Source organism: Gambusia affinis, linkage group LG03 (genome assembly GCF_019740435.1).
Source record: "Gambusia affinis linkage group LG03, SWU_Gaff_1.0, whole genome shotgun sequence".
In the NCBI taxonomy this organism is placed as follows: Eukaryota; Metazoa; Chordata; class Actinopteri; order Cyprinodontiformes; family Poeciliidae; genus Gambusia; species Gambusia affinis.
This window is the reverse complement of record NC_057870.1, coordinates 28486710-28506834: the sequence shown is the minus strand read 5'-3', so window position 1 is coordinate 28506834 and position 20125 is coordinate 28486710. Positions and strand designations below refer to the sequence as shown.

The 20125-nt window shown below is 36.1% G+C and overlaps 1 protein-coding gene across 3 annotated transcripts in view; it reads right to left on the bottom strand.

Moving 5' to 3' along the window:
- Positions 1-20125, bottom strand: part of ksr2 (kinase suppressor of ras 2) — a 106865-nt gene that overhangs the window by 69750 nt on the left and 16990 nt on the right. For 2 of the 3 annotated variants that reach the window (XM_044109620.1, XM_044109611.1), the window contains exons 3-5: positions 19414-19564; positions 9425-9460; positions 7683-8184 (exon numbers count right to left, since the gene is read on the bottom strand). In XM_044109620.1, the coding sequence (XP_043965555.1) occupies positions 7683-8184; positions 9425-9460; positions 19414-19564 (689 nt within the window). The remainder of the gene's footprint in view (positions 1-7682; positions 8185-9424; positions 9461-19413; positions 19565-20125) is intronic. The other variant, XM_044109630.1, reaches the window with a different exon arrangement.

Sequence of the window (20125 nt, the reverse complement as noted above, 5' to 3'; positions counted from 1 at the left end):
CCAAACGAATGTGCCCTTTCGTAGTAATCATATTATTCATTTACTGTTATTAACCACAACTTTTCTTGTCACATTCAGACCTAAGTTCAACTGTATTAGAAAATATTCTAAATAGAATCTATCTGACATCATGAAGTAGGCTACAAGATCTCAAAACTCACCACATCATTCTGCTTTGAAACATTAAATAACATTATGATCCTTTATCTAAAAAAAAAAAAAAAAAAAAAAACATGAAGCAGTGGTGAATGTTTAAAGGAATGGTCAGTGTAAAAAAAACTTATCAATGAGCCCATTGACAACACATCCACAGGTTTGCAACTCTGATACAAAACATCTAAAGCACTGTAGACGCCCGTTAGCAAAGTTTTGTTTATGATTCTACAATACGGAAAAGACTTAACAAAAATAACATCTATTGGAGTAACTAAAAACAGCTAAATAAAAAGAGCTCAGAAGGTTATCGCAAACTTTGATAAAGCCCAAGACAATTGGGGAAAAAAATTTGTAGACGTAGAAAAAGTCTAGTCAACGTCAAGTAGACGAAAATGGTAAAATGACAATAAACCTGAACTTGGCCTTCATGGAAAATAGTGTATTATCATATTTCATACATTAAAATATAACATTTAAATATTTTGATTTTGAACTTTTCAAATGGGTTTGTACCTAAATATCAATAGGTCATTAATATTCAAATCCCTACAATGTCACAGAATTTAAACAATCTGCAAAAAAAAAAAAATATGGGCCAAAGTTTTTCCACAGAAATGTCAAAGACTTTATGAGAGCTACTGGAAACACTTCCAGCTCTTTTCACCAGGATTGGCACAAGCATTATATTTGGGGGCCAATTATAATGCCCCCAATATAAAAGAGCCAAACCAATCCAACTCTATTACATAGAGCCGGATCGGTTTGGACAGGTTTTTCCTTTAATAAATGAAATTATTATTTGAAAACTGCTTTTTCAAGTAGCTTTTCCTCCTTGTCTAATATCTAACTTTTTGATTATCTGAAAACTTGTGTAAATATATTTTTAGGTATCTATACTGCAGGTATTTTCTTGTGTTAAATTTGGAAAACTTACTTTTGGGTATTACTGTCTAATCCCATGTTGGACAGCTCAAGCAAAGCTCCAGTCAACAGTAAAATTCCTGTTTTAAACCAGTGCACAAGCTATATAAAGAAAAAAAACTACAGGTAACCATAGAAACTACAGCAATCTATATTATGAGATTAGCTCCGTTCCAGACCTTTGAACCACTAAGCACGTCTCCAGGTGGCTCAACAGTTCTGATGTTGTGCACTGACGGCCATTTCAGTTAGTTCAGGAAATGGTTGACCAATTAAAGCTTCAGAAAAAAAATTGTGAAGAGAATTGCTACAGACACAACCTCCCATTTAAATAAAAACAGAAAAGCTCAAGAAAGTTTGGCCGAAGTTAATGCAGCAATAAAAGTTTTATGTTTGGCTCAAAACTCGGCCTTCAGCTTTCTCTTAGAGGCAAGTTAAAAATTCTAATTAGCTTTGTGCTTTGCAACATAAATGTTGCAGTTTAAAGCCGAGATTACATCAAACATCCAAGGTTATATTAATATCATGTCTCAGTAGATCAGGACAATTTTAGCAACTAACTGGGGACCAACACGCCAGTAGTTTACCTTTCTTTAACTATCAATTTTTTTTTGACTAAGTAATTATAATACAAGTCTGACTGACAAATTAACTTTCAGTCAGACAGTTGTCAAGTTACTTAATGTTTGCATTCTTCTAATAGCCTGATTTGATTTTAATAATCATGTCAGGAACTTCCAACAGTAAAGGTCAATAGAGAAACTTCATGAGGGAAATATCAAAGAAAATCTTAGTCAACTCTTTCCACAAACAGTTGCTGATGCCGATGAGCGCGTTCTTAGGTCATGACCTCGATAGCTTGCTGATCATTGCATCAGTTTGTTGGTTCTGCACCATTATTGATTCATCTTTCCCATTAATGAATCTTGCAACTATGGTGTTATCCACAAACCTTTCTCATGTGTAAATGTTTAACTTTGGGTTGACAATGTAAAAAAATACAACAACCTGACATCACATGGTATAGACCGATTGTAGTCATGCAGTACAGAGACAACTATCAGGCTAAACAGAAGTCATTCTATTAATTTTATAAAGGTCGGATTCTAGTAACTGAGATCAAAAAAAGAGAGAAGATCAAACGTTTTTAAGGTGTAACAAAACTGAATTTCCTTTAGAGTTGGACAATAAGGGAAGGGAGTCGGCTATATAACCTAGCAACAAGTTGCTATTATGGGGCTAGGCTGCAACAAGTCTAGCACATTGGGGTTCCAACTGTTGTTCCATCTCAGTCAATACTGGGTCCAACCAATAGGAGTTGAAAAGCATCACATTGTGGAGTATTTTTAAACAGATTTTCATCTTAAATTGAAACAATTTACCCCATCTGAAATTAAGGTTAAAATAAGCATGTTTTCTCTTCCCCTTGTGAAAGGGATTATTTTATATCTATGGAATAAAAACTTGCATTTATATATAAAACTTGCTTACTGCCAAGATGTGACTTTGCTATTTATGACGTTTAAAACTTCATCATTAAGACTATTTTGGTTTAATTTCCTACACCGATGAACCAAAATCTTTTGAAGAAAATATAAAAATCAGGAATGACTGTAAAATAACGCATTGATAAGTTCTCAAAAAGATGCATAATGAGAGGGGTGAAGTCAAAAAGAGAAGGAAATAGAGAGCAAAAGGGGGAAGGGAAAGGGTAAAGAAATATATAATGTGTACACCAGTGAAGTGAAAGCAAACAGCTAAATTAGTCATGGAAGGAATGCAAATTTGCTTCCCCTGAGTGTTGCGTGGTAGAATTACCCAGAGAGAAGAAGAGAGTGAATCATGCCAACCCCTGGCACCATGTGATTTATTAGCAAACATCCAATTCAATAAGAAAGTGCTTAACATTCAAAAACCTGTGAAAGTCTCATAAGGTGGCATTAACTATACGATATTAACATTCCTACTGAAGGAAAGCAAGACAAGAGGCAGGGGAAAAACAAAAACGCCCACTTTCCAGAGCGTTCTTGCTTGGTGTGACGTGTTTAATAGGACTGTGACAGACTGAAAACTCACTTGGCCTTTTCCACAAATGCATGTTACTACTTATTACCATAGACAATGAGGTTTATTTATTGACACTTCAGCCTAAATAGCCTCTCCACTTTGAAAAGGGCAGGAAGAGAGACAGAGATGCTGAAAAATTAAAGTATCACAAAAACAGCAACAGATAGGGTACAACATTACCAAAGTGCATTTGTTGTTTCACTTCTAAAAATGGTGATTGAAATGTTTTTGGGGTAACTAGGAAAACATTTTAAAATAATTAAATGGATAATTCATCATTGGAATACAAGACAGTTATTCCTCTGATAAGCATTGTTGAATAACTTTGTAGCTTTTTTGAACTCCAATACAATAAAGTACAAAAACCTCAAAACGTTTATTTAAAAAAGTGAAAATCATTCTTTACCTTATTACTTTTAACTTATTTTTGAAAATAATTTTTGTGGTTCCTTTGAAATACTTTTAAATTTTAATTGAAAACACTAAAATTGCTGTGTTTTTTTTTTTTTTTTCACAAAACATTTTCATGAATATCTTTTTTTCAAATCTGTTTTTATTAATGATTTTTTTTTTCTCTCCATCCAGGTTTGATCAGTGTTTTAGTGTTGTGAACAAAAGATGATGCGATGCGGTTAAGACTTATTGAAACACTGTGAAATATAACAAATAGGTCATGAGGAGCTGCCGACTATAGCATTGTGGCATTTACTGAGTTGTGGTTCTCTCAAATTGTGTACAAAAAATTATTTTCTAGTCTGTTCCTTCGTTTTTTCGAAATGTTCCCACAAAACCAATTTAAAAATGGTGCAAGTTGCTTGATTGCTTTTGAAACAAAGCGCTGTCTGTGACCTCGATAAGAAGTATTTAATAGCCAGCTCTGTTCATACAACAGCATGACTCAAAAACTACTTCCTTTCTTTGAGAGAAAAATGTATTTCCTATCCACAGAAACATTATGCTCCAATGTGACACACTAATTATAATCAATCGTTTACAGTTTTACTTGAAATTATGTGTATAAAGCTCACCTGTCCACAGAATCACTTGCTTCCATTCAAACCGTCATAAAAAGTCAATGTTCTTATTGATGGATGAGAGCATCCACAAGAATCTTAGCAAGGAGGTTCAAATTGTTGAACAACATCTTGGCTTGTGATTAAGATGATCATCAAGAAGTAATGTAGTTATTCAGGATCTGAAGGCAAGTGGGATCAACAATAAAACCACTGGTAACACAGACAATGACTGATATTTTGCAGAACTGCCACAGAAGGCAGGTTTTAGGCTTACCAGTAAACTTCTAAAGGAATCAGATAAAGATGGGGAGAAAGGGCTATGAAGAGATAAGATCGTAGATTAGATATTTGGTGTCAACCCAACCAATCATGTTTGGAGGAGCAAAAATCCTAAGAACAAATCAACACAATAATGGAGATGGAAACATTATTCCTTGTTTGCTTTGCAAACGGTACCGTCCTGCAGATTATTCATCACACATGTGACAAACACAGAAACACATCAAGTCCTGAAGTAGCAGAAACAATCTCCAGATTTTTTGATGGAGCTTCAAGTTTGCAAACAGCAATCAAAAACTTGAATGATTTGCAGTTTCTGTAGAGATGGAGGACTGATATTCTGCATCTCCTCAATAAACTGAAACTACCATAAAATAGAGTTCTTCTTTGCAAGTCAGGAAACATACCAATTGACCAGAGCATCAAAATATTTTTCAACACAGTATGCTTAACAGCAAATGAAACCAAATTAAATTAAATAAGCCAATATGCTGCATGTTAATGAATCTGAAATTCCTCGTTTTTATACTCTAGATGAGAAACATAATTTGCTTTTGCTGTTAAAAAAAAGATCAACACGAACACGAATAGCCAATTTATAAAACTGCATTCATCTTCTTTAATTGTTCTTGCTAAGTAATGTTTTAATTTTAATTGAGCATCTTTGTGACAATATCTGCTAATCTTTCAATTACAACCTCATTTAATTGTCTGTAAAGCTTTCTGCTCTATCACTTATGAAGTTGACAGCACTCAAAAACTGGCCCATGTACACAGCAGGAAATGACAAATGTGGAGACTGGAAAGAGAGAGAGAGATTCAGGGAGCATTCAGGGAGAAAAACAAAACTAAATATGTTTGTCAGGAGACAAAGGAGTGAATTAACTCAAAACAAAACTGAATAAATTTCAATGTGCTCTCGACAGGTGGTGAGGAACAAAACAAGGTTTCTAATCCCAGCACACAGACAAAAAGTTTGCCATCTCTTCTGCATTATGATTTTCAAAATTGGTATCTGTTTCATCTCAGGATGAGACTTTCATAAGTTCGCTGATAATGGATGCATTATTTCTAAGAGGCGGGATGGGAGGTTCAGGGTGGAAGAGTGAAAACCATTCTGTGGTTCACTGGAACCTGAGAAGAAAACATTTCCTCAGAGACAAACACATTAAACCAGAAATCACAAAGCCATAGAGCAGAAGACAGAGGTTTGATGAGCAGACCACCAAAACTGGTGCAACCCAAAAGAACAATCAGAGACAGTTTTTAGGCAGTGAAACTGAGGTTGAGCTAAAACTCCCAGGGAGAGTTAATTGAAAGATAAATGTTAGAAATATCCTTGAAGATGCTCTAAACCCAAATACATGAAGAATGAATTAATGCATAAGCTTATTTGTATTTCCTCCATGAAATGTCTATTCTGATGATCTTCAAAAACTGGACTAAAGAACCAAATAGAGCTTATATTTCCATGTAGAAATGCTTGTTGCGAAATATCCTTTCTTGTCTAAAATTGAGTTACGTTTATGGAGATTGACTTCCTTTCATAAATCTGTTGAGGTATACCCTAAAACTTATATAAAAGAAAACTGTGTGTTTGAGGTTTATCTACAGCTGGTCTAAATGTAACAGTGAATTAATCTGTCAGAAGTTTACAAACCACTTTCACCATCAACTGTTGTCCATGGCAGTTGGTACTTTAACTTGTTAATAGGTAATGTTTAATAGTGTTTGAATTCTTCATTATGTCTTCATTTTCTTCTTATACACTATAGTGTTTCTAAGGCAAAAGGAACACAACAGGCAGATATTAGTTTTGCAGTGATATTTATCTGTCAGTGGAAAAAAAAGTGAGCCATTGAATGAACCATTTTTTCACTCAAAATCATATGCTGAGCAGCTTTGGACATTCAGGACTGGTATATTATGCAGTGATAATGAGATATTAGACCATATCTCATTAAGATAAAGCGAGAAACAGGCCTCTTGGGGTCAGGGGGTAATCCATGTTATGGTGTTCAGGCCACAGTGCCAAGCAATTAAGCTCAAGGAACCAAGGACAGACGGAGCAGTGTGAGCTTATTAGAATCCAGATTTCATAAGGCTGCAATATCCTAGGTAAGGAGAGGACAGGAAAAATCCAAACTGCAGACATTTAATTAATATTTTCCTCATGTCTGAGATAGTTCCTCAGGAAAATATTTGCATATTGTAAGAAAATAATCAAATTTTCCTTCTGATGTATTTGAATTAAGAAGAGAAAAACAGATGCCAACTTTGCAATGAAGCCAGTTCCTTTACACATTCACATATAAACCAAGTGAGTGTCTCATGCCAGAAGTGAAAAACCAACGTGACGCTTGCCAGCAACGATCTCCAACCAATTATGATGTATTACCAGAGATACTTGGCTATCAGAGAAGCCAGCATATCTGCCCTTTCGCAATAAGATGCAACGTTTCCAGGCACACACAGGCCATTGATTAGAGAGGCTCAACATGCCGCCTGCAGTCTATCAACGCTCGGGGACCGGTAATCAATTCTCTAATGCCGTTTGAGCCTATTCACTGCAGCTATGATCCACTGGTTGCACATGCACATACACACCGAGAGCCACCAACAAATGTCGATGAAACCCTATGAGTAACCAGGCATAAAACAAATATAGCTCAGAAGGCCATCAAAAAACACTGGACAGCTCTCAAAAGTGCAGCAGCGATAGGGGAATGTCATCTACTGTAATGGCATTATCAAAATGACTGCAGCTCTCCTGAGGCAGACTCTGGTTCCTGATTACCTAGTAGTAGAGGACCGTGTTCATGGCCAAATCTGATCAACATAGCACCAGACATAGGGGTGGCGAGTCAGGAACTAAGCCCCTTATCTCTTCTGACAGGCCAGAGCTCCTTTATGGCCAATGATATCCTCCTAGGAATTGATCTGATTGAGGTCAGTTAAAAGATTATGTTCTAGCAACGCTGCTAAAAGGAAAGTTAAAGTCCAATTTCTCTTTTGAGAAACTTGGATCAGAGTGAGTCACAAGCTCTGAAGGTTTTCTAAACCAACTGACCACTAATACCTTAAGACATTGTGTTTAAGACACCAAATTAGGGGACGCAAAAAAGCAAATAAATTTGTCACAAAGCTTCATTACCACAACAAAATCAAGAATATTTAAGAAAATTCAATTTCAATGCAAAAATATTTAAATAATTTAAATTACACAGTGGAGTTAACACTTACTTTGGTGTTTGATTCTCATCCAAGCGGTTCCCCAGCTGGAACTCATGGGATTTGCTCCGATGCAACGCCGTGAAACCAGGCAGCAGATAGATGAGCTTGCGGCTTGGCGGTGGTGGCGTTCCAGGGGCCTTCACTTTGTTCCTTCGTCTCATGGGGGGAGTACCTGGTGGAGTCATGGTGTTGACCACCAAAGGAGTCCGAGGAGGTGTGTGACCAAAATGCCTTTGGCGAGGTGATGGTGGCAGGGAACGGTGACCAGAGTCAAAAGAAGGGAAGAGTCCTGTGGCGGGGTTTTCAACAGTAAGTCGATCTGTGTAGAAAGGGGGTGCCAGAGCTTGTGGACTGTGGCACATGTGCTGGTTGTACTTGGACTGAACTTTGGGGCTTTGGGAGAGCTGGAAACGAATCCACTGACTGGCCTCTGGCTGGCACACTGGAGTGTTTTCCTTTCCAGATTCAGAGGTGGGCCACTGGATGGACCAGTCCTGTTTTGCTTGGCTCCCTGTTAAAAAGGACATTAGAAAACATTTAGTTGTGACATATACTAAAAAAAATGTTTGAAGGGTTTAAATGAACAGTGCCTTGAAAAACTTTCCATGGCAGTTGAACGTTTTCACATCTCTCATTATGAGACACTTTAATGTAGTTTAGGAATTTTGTACTTTACAGAAAACCAACCTAACGTAACCTAACTAATGTCGAAAGAAAGAAATGCTTGGTTTTGAAGACTTTGTATTTTGAATATATCCCTACAGCCGTCATTGTACATCTAAAAACTGAAGTTTATGTCCATACTTCTTTGCAAAACTAGTGCATGAAGAGCATTTTACAGGTCTTGCCACAGAGTGTCCAATGGATTTAGGTTAGGACATTGACTGGGCCATTCCAACACATGAATTATGCTTTGATCTAAACCAGTAGTTCTAAGTATGGATCATCCAGATCCATTGCCCTGCATGTTTTAGGTGGTTAGTTTATTGTTCTAGTGGAAGCTAAATTTATGGGGGGGGGTTGACCAAAGCAACTTCATGGTTTTCTCACTCTTCAAAAAATCCTAGTGAATATCACTGTCCATTTGAGTCCATTTTTCACCATCAGAACTTCAATTGCTTGCAGTCTGCAATGGAATCACTATTAGGGAAGAGCGCTGTTTGAACATAACCTAAGAGAATGAACTGCTCTGATATGTTCACATGACAGTAAACTAAATTTTAAGTTGCTTGCTTATTTACACTAAAGTCAACAGACCTGTAGGAGAACCACAGGTCTTTGTGGTTCTAATACGATCATACTGCTTGAGACACATGCTTGAGACTTTTAATGTAACTTGAGTGAACATCTCTGCATGATATCGAAGCAGGTGTTTACATTTACTTAAGTGCGGCAGATTGTGATGTCTCTTAATTGGACAGAAAGAGCAATGTTTCTGTGCAGCGCAGGCAGCAAGCGGATGTTTTGCAGCAAATGAAATGATCAGTTTTGCTACTGGAGCGTTGATATTACTGTTGCCATATGTCTCCATATTAGTAGTGTTTAAAATATGGTGATGGACAGACTATTCAGCAGAAGTGGATGGAGCAATAGAATAAAATAAAAACAGAGCAGGACAAAGCTGCATGAGTCACAACAAGCAAACTTTGAAACTTTATTTTTACTAAAATGAAAAAAGATGAAAAGAAGTAAAAGATTTAAAAGTGGAAAGCCAAAATGAGTGTTTTTGAGTTTAAGTGACTATACATTACCTCCATTACTGTGCAATTTATCCTCCTCAAGTTGTTCTTCAGAAAGAAACAAAAGAATATGTGTTTATTGATCTGGAAGGAAAGCAGCAGAAACACTAGCTTTTGTTCTATGTGCAGAAAATAATATTATTAAAATGTATCCTGGAAACTTTTAAGCAGAAGCATCCGTTTCTGCATGGTTAAGTTCTTGTTAAAATGTCCTCCTCTAAAAATTTCCTTTGACCTTCTAGCCACTATTAATGCATATTTCTGTGAGCAACTTTCAATTTTAAGTGTTTTTGTGTCATTATTTCTGCTCCCACAGCATTGTCTCTAAGGAAATGTAAACATCAAAAACATAAAAACATAAAACTTCAAACATATTTTCTGTACCAACAGATGAATCACTGGAAATATCTGCAGTGAAATATTCCCACGAGTTGGAAAACTTGGGGTAAAATTGCCACCAGCGTTTTTGTGTTCTTTAATGTTATAAAGATGAGTTTAAGAGAAGCGATGAGCTGAGAGGAAAAGAGAAAAACAAGGAAAACAGTAAAAGTCCTACTTATAAAGAACTATTTTAATTTCTTATTGTTTTAAATAAATTATGCAAATGTTTTATTTCACCTTTTATATTTGCAACATTAACATCTCCAGAATGTTTTGTGAAGTTAATTTTAGTTTGTAATAATACAGAGCCACTTTGTTTTTAAATATAATTTCTTTGTTTGCACCAAAAACAATCCAATTTAGTTGTACCATATACAATCCCACCCATTCTACAATAATCTGCTTTACTTTCAAATGTTTATTCATATAATGCAATTCAGCAAATATATACTTTCTCTGAGAGATTCAAACAACCCACACTCAGAAATCTAACTCAGTGCTGGCAACATGCCACATGTCAAAGCCTGTGATAAAATTTTAACCCAATGTCAGTGAAACAGACAGTACAAGTGGTTGGTTTCTTGTCTCTCGCTGACAACTTATCAGGGAACCTTTCGCTGGACTGGTTGTCATGGAAACCTGTTGGTTCAGGCACTGCATGGCACATAATATCTGCAAAATATTTTTCTTTATTTGATGTGCTTCTTGAAAAAAAATAAGTCACAACATTACATTGTGATCAGAATGTAAGTACACAACAATAACTAAATCTTGACAACCTCCTAACACATTTTACATTTACAGTCTAGAAATTAGTCGGAATCTCTTGAGTCAGAGCACTTTAGCCACTCTGCCCTCAGTGTGACCACCTGAGGAGCGCACTTGTGTTTGAACCCGATATCACCCCTGAGAAACGCTTTACAAACGAACAAAGATGGAGAGAAAAGATGAAGGCCTCATAGAGAGCTCATCCGGAGATACAGAGAATTGTGGCTTCTTTCTTAGCAAAGATATACCCGTCGCAGGCCACTCGGAGATGTAACAGTTCAACTTGATGCCACATGAACATTAATCAACTCCAATAAAAAAGTTCACAAAACTGAAGCTGACATCACAGATGGGAGGCAGCAGGAAGATGATTGCACGTGGGCTGGTTGAAAGGTGTTTAATGACTGACGTTCGAGGTGGCAATTAGTGTGGTGCCTTTCAAAATTAAGTTGTTTCTGGGAATGTTGACCGATCACCTTTGATTTGAGTTATGAGCTTCCCTTTGGTAATTATAGTCTTGCATGCTGCTGCCTCTCTTTACTGGTACTTCTGACAGTTCTCGTTAGATGATACCCAGGCGAAATTTCTCTGCAAGAGAAGCAGAGAGCTTGACTCTACCTCGTGAAACTGTTGCCTCACATAATGAGTCAATTCATGGAGAACATTAGTATCTTAGCAACTGCCTCAGGAAAATACTGTCAGGGCTTGTGAATTTATTCTGTCACATAGTTTCACCTGAGCAAAGGACTGTGGCTAACTAAAAACAGTTTGATGATAAATGAAAGGAAGAAGGCATGCCAAGCACAACCCCTTTGAGAACTGCAATCTAACTTGTTAGTCATTTTCAAAAGTACATTTCAGAAGTTTCATCTTTGCAAAGCTTTGATCTTAAAAGAACATATCTATACTTCAGAATTTATTAGAAATCCGGAGCTGATATTAATAATACCAGGACTTTAGTCTACCCTGTTATTCTCTAATGTTTCTTTGAAACATTGTGAGTGTTTCAAATGGACTCCACAAAATGATAAGAAAATATGCTCCACCACTTAAAAGGTTCAGCTTCTCCAAAAACAGGAGAAGCTGAACCTCCTGTATCGCAAGCAAATTCCAGTCATGAAGGCCATTTGTATAATAATATGTGTCATCATTAGATATGTTGGTGCATTTTCAGTTTTTAGTAGTTTTAATAGCAATATGTTCATAATGATAATTTGCAAAGTTTTTTTTTTGTTTTTTTGCTACAATGTTTTAGGGATTTCTATTTGTTTAGGTTCTCAATGGCAGTGCACTTAGTGATGCTGTGATGTTGACTGAATGAAGAGGCAGACTAAAAAGCTTAGAGGAAAATCTGTAGGAAAGAACTACACCACTCCTCTCCCTGCTAATTGTCCATCCCTGTCATAACAAGATTAATTATTTACAGCTGCAAACACACTGAGTATGCACAGGCGCAAGTTGGACAGACATCATTGTTGATCACGGAGTGCACCTGTCATCATGATATATTACTGACACCTGCTTCTTGGCTGTTAAGAGATGTGACACACTCCCCTTTTTTAAACACTTCCTTCACCTGACAGAAGTCTTCACTGAGCCAGACAAAAAAAATGTTGTTTCAATGTAAATTTGTTTTAATATAAATGAAACTAATAAAATTACATTTTACTTGGTATATGCCATCTAGAACTCAAAACATCAATATATTTTAGATATTGCAAATGTTAAGAATACAATGTTAAAGCTTAGAAACTGCCATTGTAAAAGCTTTGAAATTTGCTCGGTATGTACTTTGATTGGTGAGTTGGTGTCTTTCTAGGTAGTTTAATTGACTGGAGGTTTGCTTGGCTGGTTGGTACTTTGGTTGATTGGGAATTTGATAAACTGGCAGTTTGACTGGTTTGGGTAGTTGGTTAGTTGATTAACTTATTTACTGTTGTGCATGGTTAATTGATTTGTTCAAGAAATTATTTTTGTTGAGCTTTGAGTTAACACAACATCCATAATACTTTGAAAATGGAAAATAAAACATAAAATCTGGAAGAATTAAGGATGCAAACTATTAGTTGCTCTTTACCCTATTTCACTCCATCTAGCAAATATGGGACTATTATTCACGTAACATACTATCAACTAGACTGACACGTAGTTTGGCATTTAAAAGGTTTCTATTAGACTGGACTGTGATTTTAACAGTGTGCTCAAGCTTATTGTCACTGTGAATGATGAAACTCAGTCGCAGTCTCATTCCTTAAACTCTGAAAAATTTTCTGAGCACCATCAATAAAAAAATGTCTTCACAGCACTTTGCTGACATGTTTCATTGCAGAGATGGGGTAATAGGTTTTCCTCAGCAAGTTTCTTGATGGACAAAAAGTTCATTTTAAACCTTAACCTACCGAAGTACATATGCACACACATTTTAGAAGTCTTTAATGTAGCATGTAGCCCATGGTGATCTGTCTGTTTGGCAGACACTCCATCAGTTTTGGTGTTTTGCGTTTCATTTAGGGTTAACCTATCCCCACTTTAATTTACATCATGAATGCAGGAGGCAGGTGCCAGATCTGTAATTGTGAGGAGTAAAATATGTTCAACAATGAAGAGAAAATCAATTTGTCCACATCACTATTCTATAAATTTGAGATTTCAACATTTTTATGTTAAGGTTGCTAAATGTATGCGTTGCTTGTTCAAATACATGGAAGGAGTTCAGGATGAAGCAGTGATGAGATGTGCCTCAACACCAGTGGCATTGTGTTACACTGACTGAATGATGCACTGGCAGCAGATGCTCTTCTTCTATGCATTGAAAGCAAATCAGAATCAGTGCCTCACTAGTGATAAACCTCAGGAGATGTCACTCCAAAACAGTCATTGTGTTCAGATTTGTTGAAGGGATAAACCTAAAACTTGAAAGGCCGTAACTCTCGGAGACTGGAGTTGAAACCGCTGATTTATGTCTCTTTTGATTTTGCTGTTGTTGTATCTTGTGTTATGGTATGTTAATTGGGAAGCTTTTTTTTTTCAGTTTTTGATTATAGACCTAATTGGTATCCTGATATCTAGTTTTTATTTTTAGCATTTTCACTGCCTGATCAGCAGAATGCTGTTATCCCTCTTATCCCTGACTTACACAACCCACACTATGCAATCTGTTTGATGCGTTTTGCTTATGTTGTAGCTGGACGTCCACTAACACACTTCATTCAGCATGTCTTAGTCAGTTGTATATCCTAATTAACCCAAATTAGTTGCTGAGTTACAGATTAAAAATTCCAACCCACAGAAAGTAGATTTTAAATGGACAATTTGATGTTTTAACTAAATATTTTATTCCCTCCGTTTTTGGCAACCCCATCATTTCTTTGCTTAGAGTTTCATAAAAAGAAAATCCCAGGTTTTTTTATCTTACCTAAACCAACATGTCCACATCACATTTAGCTCCAAAGGATGCACCTGAACCACTTAGAATTTTTTTTTTCATCTTTTGCTCTGCCATCATTAATGCATAAAGCACATCCCATCATCATAATCGGTACTAATTTAACTTGCAGCCGAGGCATTGGTAAAAGCTGATAAGAGCCTCATAATTGGACTAATTACCTCCAGATATGTTGCTTCTTTTGGCTAAATGGCAGTGAAATGCCACAGTGACTGGTCCTTCTGGCTGCCATTGTAAACAGGATTTAGTGAAAAGGGCAAGGGCTGTGTTCAATAAATTCAGTGTCCCTTTTTAATCTCCACTCTTTTGAGTGGATCGGTTTGTTGAATGTTCTCGCAGTGTAATCACTGGGACTCAAAGTTGGGGCCTGCTAATTAGCTAACAGTCAATAGAGACCACCTGGGTGCTCAGGAAGACAGTTGTTAGTGGTTCGGTCAATTGCTTCTTTCAGTCGTTTGCCTTCTCTACTCTATCTGGGCTTTTTCTTCTCAACAAGACAATGTGAGTCTTCCTTACCTGCTATTGTCATCACTTATTTCTTGCATTGTGTGATTCTACATCTCATCGCCCCTTTGAGTAACTTGTACTCTGTTCCTCTGTATGTTTTTATTTCTCTCTTTTTTCTTTTCTTGGTGATGGCATTTGAAGCAAAGTAGGTGTGTGTATGTATACAATGCATTACTTTCAATGATCCAAGATTACAGAGCAAACACAGAAGAGAGCTGCGGTGCTAAGAAAAGATCAACATTAACCTTGATCAACAGAAGGCACAAATATTCTAGAAACCACTCATGTATGTTTGTCTGAGAGTATTTTTGTGTGTAGATTTGTCTCCAGGGGTAGACTTGATAATGTGTACATAATGCGGCACAAAGAATTGGCCTGGCTGCCTCCAAATTGTATGACTCATCCTTATTGAAGAGCTTGTAGTTCTTTTCTTTTTTTTTGCATCAGTTTCCATCCTCTATTATTTCACTAAAAAGCAACATAGTCACTTATTTTGCTTTTTTAGCAGATGAATACAATACATATAGCAGTCGACAATGTTCTGGTCTGCCAATTTTTATGATTCAAATGATTCATAACCTTAAGGAAAAGATGTATTAAAAAGCAAAAGCATCAGCAGTTATTTGTAAATCCTGCTCTCTTTTCATTCAAAATGCTTGAATATATGCATTTCTGTTTTAAACATTGCCTTTTTTTAAAAAATGCATCCTCCACTCTTTTAGTGTCCAAATTTGCATGGATGGGATTCTTTCATTTAATTTTTATTCTCACTGAAAGATGTGAACTTGCAAATCTCTGTTCCATCCACACGTGTGAACATGCAGACGTGCAAATTCAACTGTGTTTGGGAGCGAAGACGCATCTCCATTTGGATGAGAATACGAGGACCACCGCAGAGAGCCCCCTATTTCTCTCAGCTGAAAAGTGGCTCTCGCCGCTCTGCTGTTGTGCATTCGCACATTTCAAGTAAAGCCCACCCTCTTAAAGAGCCCATTAGTGGCTCTATTTGGTCAGACCATGTCGTTGGCGAGCAGAAAGAAAGAAAAGGAAGTGTGAAGACACAAATGAAAAAGAGAGGCAGAAAAGGTAATGAAAGTAAACTATAAGAAAAAGACAAATACAGGAATAAAATGACAGCTCACTCTTCCAAAGTAAACTTTGATTGTCAAATGAGAAGTAATCTAATGTGGACTTTATTGTCAAAGTTAAACTATGCGGATGAATAATACTTCAAGATTTGCATTTGTAAAATACACTGTAATATTTATCAATGACAATGCAACAGAAGTTTTAAGATTGCTTTGAAGAAATGACTTTAAAAAGATCAGTAATAAATTATAAAATAAGTTCTCATCTGAACTGCTGCTGGCAAACTAAAGGAATTACAGGAACCTCCAAACTTAGTGGCAGCTCTGGTAACAATGCACCAAAACCAACTGATTAAAATTTGTTTTTATTCTTGTAACATAACAAACCACATGGTAATTCAGAGAATCCAGTTTCCAAAGTGTCTACATTCAATGTCAAAAACACACCAAATAAAAACTGAGAGACTTATCAATACAGCCCTAAGACAGTCTTAAATATCTGCCTCATATTTCATTGTTATAGAGAGATGTGCTGCACATTGCAGCATTGCCTTTCTCCATATTTGGAGAAAGGCAATGCTGCTGCCTTTCTCCATATCTGGAGAAAGGCATTTTTCTTTCAATCTCTGACTAAATTAGACTCAAAATCTCCTGTTTCAGGTACGTTAAGATAAAAAAAAAAGCACTAGGGTTTTTGAATCCCAGAATAATGAGATATTTCTTTTCAGCTTGCATCAAATTGCATTGAGGGTAATCTTTCTTCAACTTCTCACAAGAGTTTGCTTAAACTTTGTTCAGTTCCTGTTAGATCTGCTCATCTTCCTTCCTGACTGGCCTTTCAGCTCGTGTTGGTAAATGTGATTCATTTTGATTTGTTTGTAGACAAGGACATTCTCCCCTGCAAGGTATTTTGCTTTTACTCTGTTTGACATGTACATTACACACCAAAATATGCTCAACTTGGGGCACCGAATCAATAAAAAAAATTTTTCAGTCTTTTTATTCTGTTAGCTAAATCTCTGGTGTCAACTATATAGCACACTTATGTGCAACCTCTAAACAAACATTGAACCAATCACCCAGTAATATTATTTAACCTCATGTTGATCTATGCAGATGCTCAATCTGCACTGATGAAGATTCACTCACTTTTTATGTTACTTTTAGACTTTTATTACTTACCAGTTCTGCCAAAAATTGCGAAGGACTTCATAGATTTTTCTTCAATGACTTCAGGGGTCAATAAGTGAAGATGTGCTATGAACAATTAAAGTTTTTTGTGTTCTAGTTAAATTAGACAGAATTACACTTTGGGCTGCATTTTAATCAAATCCATTTTCTTCTCTGTTTTCTTTTCTGAAAATCCCTCTTAAAACCCAACTATTCTGGTTTACAGTGAATAATAAAGAACTTAAATCAAAAGTCCCAGCATGACATGAGATCAGAACAGACAACTCTAAGTCATTAGGGAAGACCAGAGCAATCCCACTGACATCAAAGTGTTTCAGTCACAAAGAGTCAGGACTTACAACAAACTAGCCAATACATTAGCGTCTCTGCTACATGATAAAGCTTCTTCAGGGAGAAAAACACTCAAATTATGCGTGGGTTTTGCTGCAACTCATCCTTAAGATGAGGTTTTATTTTTATCCTCAATCTATTGAGGTTGATAGTTGTCAAAATAAAATAAAATCCAACAAACTGACATTAAAATTCTAATATTTTCCCAATATCACAGCACACTGCGGCTGTTTTAGTTAAATTTCTTCTGTTGGCAGGAGAACTACATTTATTTTGGGAGAACTTATGCTTATGCAGTTTCTTTCAAACATTTGAGCAATTTTTAGACTGAGTCTGAACCCATTTTACTCTTGACGTTTTGAGATCTACAGGGTATTGAGGTGGGAATGACGTTTATCTGTTATTACAACTGAATGACCTCCCTACAACTATGACTAAAGCAGATGCTGTACTGGTTGTGTAAAAATATCAATGCATGTAACTGAGATTCTGTCTGGGGGAAATTCAGTATTACTGCCTCCCTGTGTCTGATTTACAATTTTGGTTTTGACAGATGAAAAAGGAAAGTCAGTTTTTTTGTTCTTTAAATATTTCTTACACTCTGTTTTTTAAGAATTTGATCAAATATAAAGTTTGACCCAGTAACAGGGGGACTATATTTATTTATTTCTGATTTTTGAAATGTTGTAAACACACAATTTCCCATCTCTTTTAAATTTTTCTTAGATACTATGAACAGATTTCTTAGAAAATGCATTCACTTCTGTTTCGCTGAAATAAAAGTGTCAGAAAGTTGGATGACGCAGAGCACAAGCTCCTCAAATGACGGTTTAAATATTTTCCAACTGAGAACCAACAACCACAGGCAGTATGATGTCTGTGGTATCTACAGTTATGTTAAAACCCATTTAATGAAATACTCTCTTAGCAGAGTGATTAATGGAAAGCTGAAGGACAAAAACTTGCATCTTAATTTGAATTCTATGAGAAAGGACAGATGGATCAGAGAGAAAAGAAGTTATTCAACCCACCAACACAGTTCAGTTTCAGTGATGCTCTACTGCCCCCTTCTTGTTAATGTTTGTTATTGCAAGTCTTGGTTTCCTGATAAGCAATATACGGTCTTTTAAAGCCATCTGGTGGGGAGCAAAGGTAATGCATTTATGAAGCTTATGGAAAAATCTTAAAATCTCTTAACTGAAATATTTGAAAATTCTTCTCTGAAGCTCTGTTTACATACATATTCTGATCAAAAGCTTAAGAATAAGGGATTTGCTGGATAATAATCAGATTTTAAAAAGATCTTCAAATAGCTAAATAAATAATCATGAGCAAGAAAGAAAATATTGTGGAGAAGTTATTTTAATCTTCATTTATACTCAAAGCTGATGTTAAAAATAAAATTTACTAAAATGTCAATACATCGTAGTAAATCTGGTTCCACATTAGTTTTTTTTTTTTTTTTTTGGGTTAGGCATTCATAACAGCAGCAAAAGCAAAATGACTTTCTGTCTTTTGATCTACATGAGGAACTGTCTTGCATTGTACCTTCACCTAATGACTGAATGTAAGGTTGGATTCAATCACTCATTACTATAAATTTTATAAAAGACAGTAGGACAACAGTGCTGTGGTAGTACAGAGGTTAAGCACAACCCACATATGGAGATCTTAGTTCTCAAAGTGGCTGTTGCAGGTTCGATTCCTGGTCTGGTGACGTTTGCCGCGTTTCTTCCCCCTTCTCCGATTACTTAATTTCTTGTCAATTCACTATCAAATAAATGCCACTAGAGCCAATTAAAACCCCTTTTTTTACATTTTGAAGCTTCACTTAAAACCTGGTTGTGATCAAGACATGACGATACTTTTTTTCCCATCTAAACATTTAAATCTGGATCACTAAAAACATTTTTCATTATTAGATATATTTCCTAGTAACCTAGACTTCCATTTTTTTTTTTATTTCAAACAAAATCAATTTGTAACATATTAAATCAGCACAATTTTTAATTTTTATTTTTTGCTTAGGGTTACATTGCTGCTTAAATTTGTCAGAACTTTTACAAGTTTTTGATAATATCTATGTAACAGGTTATTGCAATATTGAGGAATAGCAAAAGTGTGACGCTTTTCAAAAGCTGGGGAAAAAAATGTATTTCAATCTACTCTGCTTTCCAGCTCAAAAATATTTGAGATTAAGGAAAAAAGATTAAAAATCCATGTAACTGTTGTTAAAAGAACATTATATTATAAGAGATTTACATCTCTGTGTCAGCAGAGTGGACTCTTACCAAGTTGGTGAGCCTTTCTGAGGCAGGAGAGGGAAGCGTTAAGTCGGGCACATTCTTCTTCGTTGGCACCAAACTTCTGCAACAGCTCACACACCTGCTCCTCACTCATCTCCAGTAGACCTTCCAAATTAACCTCACCTGCATTCATCTCCTGAAAAGCATGCACACAACAGATACACAGTGCCATTCATGTTTACCACAATGTACAGAAATTACAAAAACAGCACCTTTACACACCAGCAACAAGATTTGTAAAGAGCCAGAAATGGATCATAAAGACATGTTCTATGTTCCTTATGTGACCCAAACTTGAAAAGTTGGTTGACCCTGCGAGGAAACGTAAAACTCATGGTTCTTTTTTATTATTTTTAGCAGATACATGTCTAATTTCCTATCAGACACTTCTTGGTTAAATAAAAAAAAAGTATAAATCACCAGTGTATGAATAGAATAATTTGTTGAGGAAAAAGTTCTAGACATTTGCAGTTTTTCCTAGTCACTTTGGTCCACTTCTCACATCACTTAACAGTCGCACAATAGCCGTGCATTTCTCAAAACAGTACAAACTGCAAAAATCCCCACTGATAATCTGCAATAGCGTTTCACAAAATGGATAGATCATGTCTCAAAAGCAAGTATTTATGTTAACAGTGTCAGTGTCATCAAAATTTAAATGTCTCACTCCATCATTTATGAAATGATCAAATAGTTA